The 16,984-nt window shown below is 44.1% G+C and overlaps 1 protein-coding gene across 5 annotated transcripts in view; it reads right to left on the bottom strand.

The window, feature by feature from the left end:
• Positions 1-6: 6 nt before the first annotated feature.
• The window catches only part of Fkbp1a (FKBP prolyl isomerase 1A), a 19,348-nt gene continuing 2,370 nt past the window's right edge, over positions 7-16,984 (bottom strand). For 4 of the 5 annotated variants that reach the window (XM_031372223.1, XM_031372218.1, XM_031372220.1 and 1 more), the window contains 3 exons: positions 2,880-2,992; positions 647-809; positions 7-67 (listed from right to left, as the gene is read on the bottom strand). In XM_031372223.1, the coding sequence (XP_031228083.1) occupies positions 681-809; positions 2,880-2,992 (242 nt within the window). In that variant the 3' untranslated portion in view covers positions 7-67; positions 647-680. Of the gene's footprint in view, positions 68-646; positions 810-2,879; positions 2,993-16,178; positions 16,270-16,984 lie in introns of all 5 variants that reach the window. The other variant, XM_031372221.1, reaches the window with a different exon arrangement.

The following is a 16,984-nucleotide window of genomic DNA, read 5'->3' as shown; positions in this document are numbered from 1 at the left end:
GTCAGGAAAAGCTCCCCATGGATTCATGTGCACCCATCTGGAGGTACCAGATTCCTCCATGGCAGATCTGTTGGGAACAGAAAATCTGTTAAGTTCCAGCAACTCTGTTCTCTGTGTGGACAGTCACAATATTATCTGTCATGCCAAGTCCTGTCCTGAGCAGCTGAGAGTTCTTTGAGACTAGGCCAATTCTTACAGCTGGAGAAAGCAGATAGATTGCCTGAGTTTCCAGGCAAGCAACTTTCTTGTGCTTAACTTGCCACATGTGGTTCATATGGCTTTTCTCTTGTTAACCTAACATTAAGTTTAGCATGTGAAGGACAGGAGGAGGCTGCCCTTTCGACCCCCGTGCTGCTAACACAGTGATCACCAGGATCCAAACTGGCTTCAGGTTTCTAACAAAAGCATCCTCACCCAGCCCCTGGTTGTAGCCTCTGGTCTGGGTCAGTTGTAGTGTGAAGAGATTCTAATAGCCACAAGAATAAAGCCATACCATTAGGATGCTGAGCTTAATGTTCTAAGAATAAAAAAGGGGGTGGGGGGAATGGCCACATGTTGTGTTTTCGGCTCTTGTCTTTACCAAACCCTGGACCTAACAGGGGAGCAACAAAGGCAGTTCGAGCCCTTCAGCATTAAGTACTCTTACCCACGTGCAGAGCTAAGGGAGGAGGCCACTTCTGTCATTCCAGTTTTAGAAGCTCCACATCAAAAACAAGAGTGGCATGTGGTGGGATGATGCCAGGGTGCCCGGTGGCTCCATATGCATAGTCTGAGGAGATTATCAGTTTGGCTCTCTGACCCACACTCATCTGTGAACAAACAAACAACACCAAGGATTAAAATCAGCTGGACTTACACCGAATCTCTGCACAAGCTGAGCTGGTTACTAGGTTTTGACCAAGACACTCTAGTGGCTGCAGCTGCCCATCCAGCAGGCAGCATCCATACTGTGAAAGACTCAGGAAGTGGGGACAGTCACTTTAGATGGGACCCAATGGCAATTAAAAACCCCTCTTAACTTTTTGAAGGGTCAGTACTTACTGATGTCACACATACAGTTCTCATCCTGTATTATTTGTACAATTAGGACAACAGGGAAAGACAGTGCTTATGAGATGCAACCTTTTCATCTGTGGTTAATATAATCCATTGATGTGGCAACTCTCAACACAGAGGGCTGGTAGCACTTTAATAAAAAGCTTAAATAATAAGAAAAAAAAGACAACCACAGGTTACAATCTGAGGACAGTCCACGATTCTGTCTTTCCATATTTAGATTCAGGATAGGGGCAGGATCTTACTCTATGGCTTAGTGTAGCACAGGCTGGCCTCAAACTCTTCATAATACTCTTGCCTCAAGTTAGGTTACGATTACAGGGGTTAAAAAGCACAACATCCAGCTTACACTTACAATCTTATGGTGAGGCACTTAAAAAACAAAAGACACTGTAGCTTTTTGAGACCTCACAGACTGATGTAATGTGAACACCCAAGGCCTGAGTGTGGTGACCCAGGGCATGTCTGTCTCACTGGGAACTAAAGGATTACATGAACCAATAAATGTATTTCAAGCCTCAAAACAAACACACACACACACACACACACACACACACACACACACACACACACACTGATTTTTCTGGGGAACAGGATACTATGTATTTCATATATAATATTTATACATTTATACTAACTAGTGGAAAATATCTTTAGAAGGATAGCAAAGCAGCTCTCACTAACACAGAATTTACTATACAGCCAAAGCAGACCTCCACTCTTGGGAGATACCCCTGCTTCAGCCTCTGAAGTACTAAGATTATAAAAATGAACTACCATAGCTGTGACAGTATCCTGTATTTGGAAACAGAGCCGAATCAGCATCAAGAAATGGAGAAGGAGCCAGGTAGTAGTGGTATATGACTTTAATCCCAGCATTTGAGAGGCAGAGGTAAGCGTATCTCTTATGAGTTTGAGGCCAGCCTGATCTATAGGGTTTGTTCCTTTCTAGGACAACCAAGGCTACACAGAAAAACCCTGTCTTGAAAAACCAAAACCAAAAGACCAAAAGGGTAAGGGGTATGTGTCTCACTTACCACCTGTCTGTCTTTCAGCCCAGTCCTGCCCCTGCCTGCCGGCTCCCTCTGTTGTACATAAATGATCTAAGGATTGATGGTACCTTCACAACCTGATGGTGCTTCAGAGTATAACCCTATGAAGGCTGTAACTGGCCTACTTTCTAGAACTTGCCCTTCAGTGATACTTGCACACATGTAAAATGAAGACTGCAAGACAGGCATGCAGTATTTTTTATGATACCAAAATACTGGGAAAGACTCAAGTGGCATTCATTAGGGTTCTGGTTAACTGAATTATAGCACCCATACCCCTTGGAAAGCATTCAGCTATATGAATCTTGTCATGTTTAGACAAGGAATGTCAAAGTTGAGGAAACAACAAAGTAAATCCCAGGCAGTTTTGTGCAGGAAAAGGCAAGGCAAGCATATTTATGTGCTAAACAATGTAAGAAAATCCATGGGGCTGGAGAGATGGCTCTCTCCCCACTGGCTGCTCTTGTAGAGGACACAAGTTCAGTTCCCATAACCCTCATGGCAGTGATAGGGGCAGGATCTTACTCTATGGCTTAGTGTAGCACAGGCTGGCCTCAAACTCTTCATAATACATAATATCACAACCATCTCTAATTCTAGTTCCAGGGAATCCAATTTCCTCTTCTGACCTCTGAGGGCATGAGACATTCACCCAATATAGGCAGAAAATATACAGATAAAAGTAATAAATCTTTTAAAATAAAGAATGAGCCCTCAGAGTGTTACTTGTGGGGTGTTAGGCAGATACTAAGAAACAAAAGGAGAACATACCTGGGCTACCCCTTCTTCCCAGCCTCGGATCACCTCCTGCTTGCCTAGTGTAAACTTAAAAGGCTTGTTTCTGTCCCGAGAGGAGTCAAATTTCTTTCCATCTTCAAGCATCCCTGTAAGAAAGTGCAGCTGTAACATGAGCAACCAAGAGAAATGGCTTGAAGCAGTTCAGAAAGCAGGGGTACAGGCATCATCACCACAGCCAGGTCAGTGTGCCTGGTCAGAGAACTGAGAACTGAGAACTGGGAACTGAGCCATCCTGGGAGGACTCCCTATGACCTACGGCATACGGGCAGCTATGCAGGTGACCTGATGCCATGCAGTCTGGTATCTCACTCTGAGGAACAGCTACCACCTTGCTCTGGAGAGTGTAAGCTCCCTGCCACCACCTTCCCAGCACCATGGACTTCTCAATTAGTAACGTGGTTTCCTTGTATGAGGTCTTCCCGTGTAAGAGGCAGTACTCCCCAATTCTGCCACAGTGCATATGTAACAAGCACACAGCAAGTTCTCCATCCTGCTCCATGGCTGGCTATGACTGTATTATACATTGCTGCACTCTGTGACTGAGTCCTCAACTACAGGGAAAACCTCTCAGCATCATGGGGAAAGAGACAACAGGAGAGAAGTTCTACCAAGCACTCTGGTGCTGTCTTATTTTAAAAAACAGGAACATGGGGCTGGAGAGGTGGCTCAGAGGTGCTCTTCCAGAGGTTCTGAGTTTAATTCCCAGCAACCACATGGTGACTCACAACCATCTGTAATGGGAATTGATGCCCTCTTCTGGTGTATCTGAAGACAGTGATAGTATACTCATATACATAAAATAAATAAATCTTGAAAAAAACAAAAACAAACAAGACCCTAAGCGCAGGCTAGCTTTTGAGTTGCCAATCTTCCTGAGAAAGTAGCAAATAACCTGGTTGTCAGAGGAAACAGAACATGCTAGCATTCAATCCACTGCTCAAGCTCATGTTTTCACAGAACATATCACATCACAGATGAACCTCTGGCAACAAGTGAATTTGCTCAAGTGGCAAAATGAGACAAAACCCCTCATACCATGTTCCTTTTACTGGACTGCTTTCCCAAGGGTCAAGCAAACCACAATGAAAGGGGAACTCTAGCAACGGGGATGGCAAAGGGTGAGCACCGTGAGAAAAGAGGAGTTAGACATCTGTGGCAGACATCTGCAGATCCCTTTTCAAAAACATCCCTGCATGGATTTCTCCGGAAACCAGTGTCAGCCAACTGAGGTAACTGATGCTGAGCTCCTGAAAGCTCTCAAAAGGCTGGAGGGGGCTAGTGGTGGGTTCAGAACTGATATGCAACACAATAGGGTTTAAAGAGCCATTAAAAAAAGAATCCTCCTGTGCAAGTGCATGTGTTTATAAAAGTGAAAACCGTGAAAAAAAAATCCTAACCTAAAAAACAATGTCAGGCCTGGTCAGTAGACTGCAGAAACAGATGAACTGAGAGAGTTATCACAGTTGCTAGACTTCTAGACTTTAACCACATAGGAAATGGTGGAGGCTGCTGTCCTGAGCAAGAGTCAAGACCAATATCCTGGGCAAAATGCACCTCAGACAGCCTGAAAACTGGAAGTGAAGGACAAGAAGAAAACAAGAGGTACCCTGTTCCAAATTTGTGAAGAAACAGAGTGTAGAACCCTAGAACTGCTGAGCTGGAGCATACATTTAACTTGCTTTTACTAGAATACAATCACTTCCTGATAGAAGAACCGACAAGCAAAAAGACATGAATGGTCTACCAGTAACCAGTCTCCAGGCCACAGTCCCTACTATACACTTGCCCACTGACAGCACAACTCCAGCCATAGGAGCCACCTAACTGATCCAAGAGTGAGGGAAAGAAAGATTCCAAGAGTCTCAGAATCCTTTCCCTGGACATGTACAAGCCTTTCCATTCTGTTATGGTACTGCTTTAACAGAAATAAGGGAATACTGTAAGGCTTTGCAGCTCACCTAAGGTTAGAACCAATGAACAGGGGGCCTGGGAACCATGAAGGATAACTAGTAACTATAAATATTCTTCCTGGTCTGGGCTCTTCTGAGCAGACTGTGAGTTAGGACCCAGGACAAAAGAGCAGTCCCTGGCCTTTAAGCTTAACTGTCTGTAAGAACCTGCTGGGAGAAAAAAAATCCAGATAAAAGAAGCCGGAGTGATGGTTCAGTGATGGTACACTGGCTATTCTTCCAGAGGACCTGGTTTCTGTTCCCAGCACCCACATAGTGGCTTACAATGGTTTGTAACTCCATTTCTAGAGATCTGAAGCTCTCTTCTGGTCTCCATGGATACCCAGACATACACACGGTACAAATACATATATTCAAAACTCATACACATAATTTCTTTTAAAAACTCCTGAGCCAGGTATGGTGGCACATGCCATTAATCCAGCTCTTAAGGGGCCGAGACAGACTAACTCTAGTCTACTACAAAGAGTTCAAGGATAACCTGGGCTCCATAGAGACCCTGTCTCCAAAATGAATGAATGAATAAAATAAAATAAAATATTCTGAGAAAAGCATGAAGAGAGGGGCATGTGAACTAAGGCTATGAAATAATTCAGACCCAGAGCCCCACTTCCACTCTCAATGCAGCATCAGCTTTCTAGGAGTGCTACAGCTCAGCACAAAAGACAGACTACTCAATCTAAGCCTTTCTCTATGCCAGTTATAGACGGTTTGGACCAAACATACAGGCCAGTGTAACTTTTAATTTTTTTAATGTCGATTTTTAATGATTTAACCTCCCTTTTAGTCCACTACCCACCAGAGGTAGTGGGGGAAAAAGGATACAGGGGAAGTAGACCTGTTTAGAAATGATTCTTTGAAGTAACTCTCATTCTTTAAAGTAACTGTGCTGTGCAGAAACCAACAGTTCTGTTCACAGTTCAATCAGGACAGCTCAATCTACTTGTAAACACTTTATGGATATATCAATAGTCTAGTTTGGGAGAGTTGGGATAGTGAATATGAATCAGTAGTGGTGGCACTATCAGGGTGGAGACAGTCAGGCCTCAGCCTCAGCAGAAGACAGTAGGAGGGATCAGGGCCAATAAGAATGTCAGAAAAAGTCTTTGGCTATCTCTCTCTCTCAGAGAAGTGAAAATCAATGAAGACGTGAGACCATCAAGTATTATACAGCTAGCTCTATAAGTAAACCAAGCTTGGGCTCTGTCATTGTAGAGTCCTTTTTATACTCCCTCCAAACATCGTGTGCTCTATGGGTCTTGACTCACTCAGCACATGTCTGTTTCAACTGACATCACGGTGCCAATCAGCCCGTTTTCGAAAGCAGCAAAAAGCCACAACACCCCTCCAGAAGTTTTTTGGTACATCTCTCTCTCTATGGAGTCCTGACAAATGGAGCTCAACTATACAATATAAGCTAGATAATATATGAGTGCCGACAGCAAAAAATCCTTCATCACGTGTCCTTCCATGTGTGCTTTAGTAGAACTTCCTTTTACTTATATCTGCTTCAATGAAATATTCATTCACAAATATGCCTTAGCCTTTCACCTGTGTCCACTTCAGGAAAAAACTCCAGAGGAGGGTAAGGAAATGTGCTTTGCCTTCTCAGTAGGGCTTGTGGATACTTATGGCCAAGTATAACCTGTGTGAGACAAAGTTTTGTTTGATCAACTTGGCTCCAGTGTAGTGCTTCTACAAGGAGTAAGTGAATGGAACAAGAAAGTCAAAAGTGCTTCCCTGACACACACCTACACTGTACAGGCACAAACAATCAAAACACATAACAACACTCCTTATGAGTAACTATTTCTCACTTTTTTTTTTTTTTTTTGGTTTTTCAAGACAGGGTTTCTCTATGTAGCTCTGGCTGGCCTGGAACTCAGAAATCCACCTGCCTCTGCCTCCCAAGTGCTGGGATTAAAGGCGTGCGCCACCACCGCCCGGCTTACTTCTCACTTTTCAAAAGAACTTAATTAGGATTGCACTAAATAAATTTCACAATACATTAATGAGTTGTTCCAAAAGAATATTATTTCGGCCTGGTGGTGGCGGCGCACGCCTTTAATTCCAGCACTTGGGAGGCAGAGGCAGGTGGATTTCTGAGTTCGAGGCCAGCCTGGTATACAGAGTGAGTTCCAGGACAGCTAGGGCTACACAGAGAAACCCTGTCTTGAAAAAAAAAAAAATTATATTATTTGTCAAATCTGAACATGGCTCTGACCTGAGTAGGAAAACATTTTAATTACAATGAAAATGTACAATATACTCTGCAGTTCTTCATTCTCAAAGGCAGAGGAAAGCTGCCGCCTGCATGTGACATGCACTGGCTGCTTTGCCTGAGTTGCCTCAACTGACTAACAGCAGGCAGGAAGCTCAGAGGAAGCTTCTACAGCAGTTAGTACTTCAGTAAGGGATGTCTAACTTCCATATCTTAAACTCATGTGGGACACGGAGGAGCAAAGGCTCTATTGGCTGAGGAAACAGGATCACTGCCTTATTCTCTTAAACTATTTCACATGAGCTGTTGTCTGAAGAAAGGAGTCTTGCTCCAGAGCTTCAGACCATAGTCATTTCTTGTCAATCTATTTTATCTTCTCAGGAAGAAGTGAGAATAGGAGGTATTCTTTGGGATTGAAGGATTTTTTTCCCCCTACAATTGAATTCTTTTTTTAAAAGTTGTATTTAATTATGTACTTAATGTATAATGGTGCTTTGACTACCTGTACGTATGTATACCAGAAGAAGGCATCATTCCCATAATAGAAGATTGTGAGCTGCCATGTGGTTGTTGGGAATTAAACTCAGGACCTCTAGAAGAGTAGCCAGTAAATAAAATTATATTTTATTTATTTAAAGCCAGTAAATATTTATTTAAAGTAAATAAATATCCCTAGAGGTAAGAGTAGTTGAGTGGGTGTCACAATGGGCTAAAGGATAAGTAGGGTCTAGAAGGAAGAGAAGCAGAGGAAAACAGAAATGTTGAAAGGCAGGCATGAGAGTGCATACAGCTTTCTGAGAATTATGCTACTCAACTTTGATGGCAGAACACAAGAAAAGTAGATGGAAAGCAGCTAGATAGGATTTCTGTTATACACCAAGATGGAGGGAAATGGTCAAAATGGTCTCTGAATAGCCAACCAACCAAAGCAGCCATTTCTCTACACTAACTAAAAAATAACTTCAATGAAACAATGGATTTACAACATTAGACACAGTAATCTCTGGAAGCTGGGAAATAAGCAAGGCCATCCTCCAATGACTCCAGCTCACACTGGGAGTTTCCTGAAGTGGGAACAGGGACAGTCCTCAAGGCAGCAAGAGCCAACTTAATGGACCACCATGTATTCACTCCCTGCTACATACATAGAAGTTAGAAAAATTGGGATTCATATTCACACTATATCAAATATTCAAGTTATGTGTGTGTTCATGCGTGAGTGTGTATGAGGTATAATACATAAATGGAGGTCAAAGGACAACTTTAGATATTAGTCCTCACCCCCCCCCTTGTTTTAGACAGTCTCTTGTTCACTATTTCATACTCCATGCTAGCTGACCAGCAAGATTCCAAGGACTGTCTTGACCTTCTATCTCACTAAGGGAGCACTGGGGTTACATGCTATCATGCCCAACTTTTATACGGGAAGTACGAAAGTCCTCAGCCATCATCTCTCCAGCCCTCAAATGTCACTTCAAAATGGACTATGGGCCCAAATGTAAACGCTAAACCTGCATAACTCTTTAGAAGAATAAATGGGCAAAGAAATCCTTGCAATCTTATACTAGGTAAAATTTCTTAGGTGTAGGACCAAAAAGCCTAAGTCATTAAAAAGAAAAAAAACTAGACACTGAAATCCACTTAAAAATTATTTTAGCCAGGCACTGGTAGCACATGCCTTTAACCTCAGCACTTGTGAGACAAATGCAGGTAGATCTCTGTGATTTCCAGGCTAACCAGGGTTATACAAAGAAACCCTGTCTCAAATAAACAAACAAAACAAAAATTTATTTTTAGAAAAGACAAGACAACTTTATACTACTCAGAGTGTATAAGAACTACCATAAGGCTGGCTGGTGATGGCATGAAACTTTATTCCCAGAACCTGGAGACAGGGACAGGTGGATCTCTGTGAATTTAAGGCCAGCCTTGTTTACAAAGTGAGTTCCAGGACAGCCAGGGCTACATAGAGAAATCCAGTCTCAAAAAACAACCAAAACAAACAACAAAACCAATAAAGACAAAAATGAGGAAGGATGATTGTCAAGCTCAAAGGCCAGCCTGAACCACACAACAGATTCAGCCCGAGCTAAACAACAGATTATCAAAACTGAGTAAGAAAAGAGCCAATTAGATAAGACAAAGCTTTGAACCTGTATTTCACTGAAACACATGTACACAGATGGCATATGAGCATATGAAAAGATGTTCAACATTTTTAATCATTATGAAATGCAAATTAGAACCACCAGGAAGGATATCAATGATTACAGTAAATAACTAAAAGACTGGCTACATCAAGTATAGGGAGAACAATACACTCTTGGTGGAACGCAAACAGAGCCAATTACTCTGAAAGGACATGAGTGTGAGCACACGTGCCCCATTTGGCCCAGCCATCCTACATTTCAGTATCTTCTTAGACAACCTACATCTATACAGAGATGCATACACAATGTTTAGAGTAATTTTTAAAAGTCAATCCTAAGAACCAACCCAACCACCTACCAAATGGTGAATGAACACATAACTCCTCATACACAGAAACTACTCAGCAACAAAAAGGAACAAATTATCTATATAGAAGAAACCAGAAGACTAAATATTTCATAGTTAACATTTATGAGTAATGTCTAAATTACAAACTAGCCAAGCATACAGGTGTTCATCTTTTAACCCAGAACTCCACCGGGCACAGGCAGGAGGATCTCTTTGAGTTTCACGTAAGCCTGGTCTACACAGCAAGTTCCTGGGCTCATAAACCAAAACAACAACTGTAACAAGGAAAAGATCATGAAGGTGCCTGCCTATATTGAAGGCTGGGAGAGATCATTCTGAGGTCAGTCAGATCAACAAAATAAGACCCTGCCTGCAAAGACAGAAGAAAAAACAAAGTAGATAGTGATGTTCACTAACCCCCTACATATGCTCAGTTCCTGCTTCACAGAGGGAATGGAAGTAGGACAAAGGGAACAGGTCAAGTCTCAGCAGTGCTCCACCCCTTTCAACTCCTAAGCACCTGGAGCTCTCCTGCCAAGTTACCTCAAAATATCCCACAGGAAAAGCTGGAAAGAAGGCAACTGAGGCTATTGTTCACACACAACAAGCTTTCTGCTCTCAAGGCCACACTTACATTTGCTGGCAGCAGTGGCCACTTTCATTTCTGATTAGACACAAACTCCACCTCATGACTGAGAGCTGTAGAGTCTCGGTTTCCAGCCTTAAATCATGAATGAAGCTCAAGATCACAGACCTGGACTCTGCCCTACATCCCAGTAGCATCTGGCTCAACCCTCAGCTCCTTTTGCCTTTCCTACGGACCAAGAGGACAGGGTAAGCAGGAGGCTTCCATATTTAGACCTTCTCCCCTAAATGGCAAGCAGCAGCTGAAGGATGCTCCTAGAAGGTCTGGCTTTACTTTCCTGAACCTTTAAGTACTCAATTAGTGAGAAAAATGGCAAGAAATGGGGTGTCCAATGTAAAACATGAGATCATAAGATGAGATCCCTTATGTAAAGGCTCCCTCTGCACACAGCCCAAGCCACTTCTATCCCATAAAGCTTTTCAATGAGGGGGAATCAGGCTAAAATCCTCACAAGGGAGAAGGATTTTAGGAGTTTGGGGAGAGATTTAAATCTATCCCTGCCATAGCATGACAGGCAAGCACTCCACCAGTCACACCCAGTTCTGGAAGTGTGGTCTTATTCACGAGTAACTGGCAAAGGGAAAAAACACAGGCAGCACCTGGTAAGCACAGCACCAGAGTACCCTGGACCGCATGCCCAGTGCTTGGCTCAGGCCACAGAAACTGTGAGAGCCAAGGTAAGACTCAAATCCATGAGGACCACTGATTATCATTTCAGATTATTTCTAGCACTGTACTTTTCAGAAGGCAGAGTCTCAATGCCCTCTACTCCAGCTTCAGTAGCTGTAGTGAAAGCTCATTCACAGCATTCACCAATCTTTACATGAGGTTTTCACAGGCAGCATTCTACTGACTAAAATACAGGATGTCATAGAAAACTCTAAACCCCTCTATTTAAACCAAATACAATGATCAAGAAACTACACATGACAAAACCAAAGCTAAGTTCCTGTCACTTGCCAATGGGAGACGGAGGAGGGCTTGCTAAGGCCATGACCAGATTAGTTTCCTAAGTGCAACCAGTGCAGCTGTTGAATGGAAGGGGAAGCCACCCAAAGGCATGTCAGCCTGCAGCCTTGCAACTGAAACCACTCAGGACTTTCCCAGGTGAGAGCACTGCCAGCGGCCTCTGGGCAGACCTGTTTCTCTTCCCTCTTTATTAGCCATCGCAGCTTCCCAAACCTGCTTCAGCAGAACTGCTGTGTTAGAAAGACAACATTCCCATGCTAAGTTTACCAAAGGGGACAGGGGAGCAGTCAGCTGTATGTTCCCAAACCTCGTCATGATGGTTACACTGATGATGTAATTCAACAGTATGCAGATCAGTTAAGAATGGGTATGACTAGAAAATCAGTTTAGCTGATAATGAGTCAGTACAGGAAAGGCAGAAAGAACGCTGCTGCTAGTAATGAACTGGAAAGGCTTGGCATTTAGACTTCTCACAATAGACTTTATTATAAGAAAACAACAGGCGGTGGTGGCGCACGCCTTTAATCCCAGCACTTGGGAGGCAGAGGCAGGTGGATTTTTGAGTTTGAGGCCAGCCTGGTCTACAGAGTGAGTTCCAGGACAGCCAGGGCTATCCAGAAAAACCCTGTCTCGAAAAAGCCAAAAAAAAAAAAAAAAAAAAAAAAAAAAAAAAGAAAAAGAAAGAAAACAAAATTGGTGTTTGGAAAATGCCATACTCAAAGAAAAAGCAATGGCTCTTCAGCAAGTGTCTGAGCTGTTCTAGTCCACTTCTAGGCCCCCTGAGACTGCAAGACCGCACCCCAGTGTAACCTTCTTGCACTTATAAGGATACCATTAGTGAATGGTATGGCCAGAGGTCAAGTGCCTATCCAAAGAAGGAACCAACTCAATCCCATCACTTTCCTGGCCCACTAAGTACAAGCACATGCTCAACCATGAGCAAACACTTCTTATTTTAGGCCATATCCCTTTAGATTCTATGATCAAAAGTTTTCAAAGTCAAGACCCACAGTGAGAGGAGCTGTGCAACAATATGAAGAACATAGAGTAAATTCTTCCCCTGTGGGTATGTCATTCAGTTCCCACATTAATCACAATATAAACAGTGGCTAGCCAGAGATAATATGCATTGCTCTAGGATATACTCCTCAAATGCTTCATCCCCTCCCCTGGCATCTTCTGCTTCTGTTCCTGCTCTCCCTCCAGCATAAACCTGACAAGAGCAGCCAGACAGGGCCTCTGAAACAATACAAACAGACCCTTGCTTTTTAAAGCCCTCGCCTGGCTCATCATCTCTTTCAGAATACTCCTTAAAGTGGCTCCCGAGAGCTGCCATCTCTCTGTTCTTGCTGTCCTCTTCCTCCACTTCTCTGCTCCAAGCACTGTAGTCTGCGTCCACATCAAGTACAATCCTACTTTCAGACTTGCTGCTGTGCTGCCCGAACTCTTCCTCAAACCTCCTTGTACACTAATCCCCTAACTCCTTCAGCTATATTACTCTCACTTTCTTGCCGAGGCCTTTGCCATTTAAAATCTTGACCTATTCTTGTCTCTCTCCTTAGCACTAATGAACAATACCTTTTCCACTACAGCTAAAAATCTACAAGGGTAGGTAGGTGTCTTAGTCAGGGTTTCTATTCCTGCACAAACATCATGGCCAAGAAGCAAGTTGGGGAGGAAAGGGTTTATTCAGCTTACACTTCCACATTGCTGTTGATCACCAAAGGAAGTCAGGACTGGAACTCAAGCAGGTCAGGAAGCAGGAGCTGATGCAGAGGCCATGGAGGAATGTTACTTACTGGCTTGCTTCTCCTGGCTTGCTCAGCCTGCTCTCTTATGGAACCCAAGACTTCCAGCCCAGGGATGGCACCACCCACAAGGGGCCCTCCCCCTTGATCACTAATTGAGAAAATGCTCCACAGCTGGATCTCACAGAGGCACTTCCCCAACTGAAGCTCCCTCCTCTGTGATAACTCCAGCCTGTGTCAAGTTGACACAGAAAACCAGCCAGTACAGTAGGAATTGCGTTCTCCTTCATTCTTAAATTCTTGTTGCTCAGTACACTACCTTGCACACAGACGAATTCATGTAGAGAAATCAAAGGTACCTTTGAACTCTAGGCACAATGCAGACTTGGGTAATTCTTTCTTCTTGCCTGTCTGAGGCACTGACACTCAAAACAAGGTGCCACTGCTTCCAGGCAGTTCTAGCTTACAGGTGCCAGCTGCCAAGGGGATTACAGTGCATGGCTCTCTCCCACCTCCTGAGATATCACTGAATAGAGGGAAGGTGAACTATGGGAGTAATGGGTACAAGGAGAAAGCAACAAAGTCCAAAAAGAGGCTTAAGTACTTTCTCTTTCTAGACTGAAGAAAAACAGAAACACCTGCCACAGTACCAGGAAATATGGGAGTGCAGGCAGTGTTATTAGTACTTACACAAAGGGGCAGACATACTCTCTCCCCATCCCCAGGGAGAAACTCTAGAGCTCAAGAAAACTTGAGTGGTTGGAGCTCTTAGAACAGAAAGTGCACAGTTAGAGGCACACAGAGCATCCCACTGCAGTGAGTGAACCTCAAGAGGCAAAGCTGTAAAACCTGCTTTGGAAACAACTGTGGTGATTTCACTGAGTTTGGTTTGGGAAAGGATCAGATCATTTTACATTGTCTTGGATGTAACAAGCAGGAAAATAATACCCTCATGGCAGGTAAGACACCAGGATATTTCAACTTATTATGGCCCAGCTAAGCTGGGCTTAAAGGCACATGACTTTCACCCCAGTTCTTGGGAGGCAGAGGCAGGCAGACCTCTGTGAGTTCAAGGCCAGCCTGGCTTACATGGTGAGTTCCAGGATAGCCAAAGCTACACAATGAGACTTTGTCTTGGGAAACAAACAAGACGATGGCCCTATGGTTATAGGTTACTAACTACAGATATGCTTAGAGTGGACAGTAACAGTGCACATAACAAGACGGCGACTGTGCCAAGGCAACAGCACTTAGGCACACACTGCTGTTTTCACTTTCCTTTCTTTAAAAAGGTCTCCAGGAATAGTGGCACCACACATTCTTTGGGGGTACGGCAAAAGAGTTTCTCCTGCCCTTGCCTGTGGAAGGAAGACAACAGACCTTGTGTTAACTAATTCAGGAACTCACAATGCCATAGGAAGGTAACCCTTCCACAGCAAGATCCATTTCACGGTGCCAACATCTTATCAAGCTAAGGAAATCTGGCAACAGAATCAAACCACAACCTGGTCAAACAGCCAGTAGCTCAGGCCAGTTGCACTTCTCTCACACAGGGGAGCTTCCTCATGCACATACCCTGAGGTATGGCTGTAGAGGGGCACTCGCTCCACTCTATCTCTTCTGCATACCTATTTCCCCACCTGTGTAACAGGAGGTTTTCTGAGTGCTGGAATTAAAGGCATGAGGCACCACACCTGGCTTCCAAATGCTTCACTCTTCAGCATCCACATCTGACGACCACAGTTGGTGCCAAGACCACAGTTCAACCTTGTTCTTACTCTAGACACCACAACGGACAATAGCTCCATTGCCTGGTATGTGGAGCATAAGGATCTAAGTACTGTTCAAACAGTCCCATAGCTGCCCCATGCCTCTACTCACAAAAGGTACTACTTCTCCCAAACTCTCATCCTTTGAGGAGCATGCCTAACACCATTCATTACTTGCTGATGGCCTAGGCTGGAACACCCTCACACTTGGGATACAGCTAGGTACTATATATCCCCCAGAGGGAGAAGATTAAAATCCATGTCAGCTCAAGACATGTTCTCAGACTCAGGAAGAGTGTTCTTACGGCAACATACCAAGTTCCCTTAACCCCACTGCTCACCACTCCTTCATACAATCCACTCCAGTTCCTGGGCCTTGTATAAGAACTCTTCCTCCAGATGGCCAGGAAGCCCACTACCAAACTTTCTGTGCATGATGCTGCAGGGGGTGTCACTCATCAGGACTTTTCCAACTGTCTCCATTAAAAGCAAACGCCTCCTTCCTTCCCTATCCCTCTGCTTTACTCTCTCCATTGAGCCTCTCACTATCTAACATGTCATACTGTCATGCTGGTCCCCCTCTTGAGCTAAACCCTACTAGATCATGTCTTTCTCTAGTCAGTTTACCAGCCACTTATACCTGGTTTGTTGCTGCACAAAGGGGAAAACAAACAAAAAACCCACACAATAACAACAACAAAACATTGTTACAACTACCCATACAGCTCCAGCCTGTTTTGTGACAGACTGCACACTAGAAAAATATCACCTGAGGCATTTCCTAAATATGAGCTTCTCTTCAGACCATTAGGTCACCAACTAAGAAACAGCAGAGAAAAGGAAAGAAAACTTAAGAAAAATTCAAAGTAATGGGCCAGATCTGGCCTGGGAGCTTTGACAGCCCTAGGCAGACTAGAGATGTTGCCAAGCGACTCTTGGCTTTTCCATCAGACACCAAGAGGCTATGGAAGATTTAAGCCTGATTCCAAGGACAAGATGTCTAGCTATATTTCAGGAGAACAAAAAAAGAGAATTCCTTCAGTCCATTTGAGACTGCTCTCACAATGGCAAGCACGTGGCCTGCTGTGGCCTCGTGAAAAGGGATATGCACTAGGACAGGCTTCACAGCAACCTCGAGGCAGGGAGGGAGGGGCTGTGGAAATCCACTCAGTCTTCTAGGACTTATTTACAGTATGGCTTACTGTCCCACCTCCTCCCTCAGGTCTCAGTCAAGGCTTCTCACACCCCTTAGAAATCTCTAGATATTCTCAGTGGCACTCAGAGGTCTTTTTCAAGTCTGTACTTATGCTGGGTTCTGGCAGAGGCCACAGAAAACATCAGAGAAAGGGTCTGAAAACACTGGCACAAATTCAGTCATCACTGGCATCTAAAATGTCCTTGAGGTTGGGGCTTGGATATGGAGCTCAGAGTTGAAACGTTTAGCTAGTACCTGTAAGGTCCTGGGGTTCATCCCTGGCATGCAGGGTTCGGGGCTGAGGGGCTGGTCACCTTATTTCCTTTGCTGTTTCTCTGGACCCAGTCTAAATAGCAGAAATGGACACTTGGCTGAAACTCACATGACCAAGAGTTATTAACCCAACTCAAGCCTCAGTCATTCATATCCTTCCTCTCTGTCACTCAGGCAAACAACCTGAGCCAGACATTCAAAAGGAAACAGAAAAACTGAGCATGGACGTGAAGGCTTCCACCACCCACCAGCCAGAAGCAAGTATCTTGAAGAGAAATGACCGAGGCAAGCAGAGAGAAAACCGGAGATAAGAGATAGGGGCTCTCTCCTTCCTTCTTGGGACTCCACCGGTTTCCCATCTTTGAGGACCCTCTTCTCTAATCTTAAAGACAACGTTCTCTTCTCACCACAGTCCCTTGGAGATAGAGTCTATTCCCAGCGACTTAAAAGCCTTAATGCTGCGGAAGTGATCTCATAGCACATTTACCCCTTCTCTCACGCCCCCACAGGTCTCAAACAGGTTCTTCCTGGGAGGCTGGTGGCAAAGATTCTTGGGAACAAAGCCACCCGCCCTCAGAACAGCCTATTCTGTGATCGTGAGGCACAGCTGGCTTCTCACTAAGGCGTCTGTCTTTGTGGAGTTTATCAAAATGAAATAAAAAAGAAAGCTTTTGTTCTAATTCCTGCCAGGGTCCTGCTGTCGTTCTGGGAACGTGTGGGTGGGTGCCGCCCGCATGGAGAACAGACTTGAAGAGGCATTAGGAGTTCTGGGTCCCATAGTCATCTGG

This window comes from Mastomys coucha, unplaced genomic scaffold (genome assembly GCF_008632895.1).
Source record: "Mastomys coucha isolate ucsf_1 unplaced genomic scaffold, UCSF_Mcou_1 pScaffold15, whole genome shotgun sequence".
In the NCBI taxonomy this organism is placed as follows: Eukaryota; Metazoa; Chordata; class Mammalia; order Rodentia; family Muridae; genus Mastomys; species Mastomys coucha.
The sequence above is the reverse complement of the archived record's forward strand: the minus strand, read 5'-3'. Positions and strand labels throughout refer to the sequence as shown.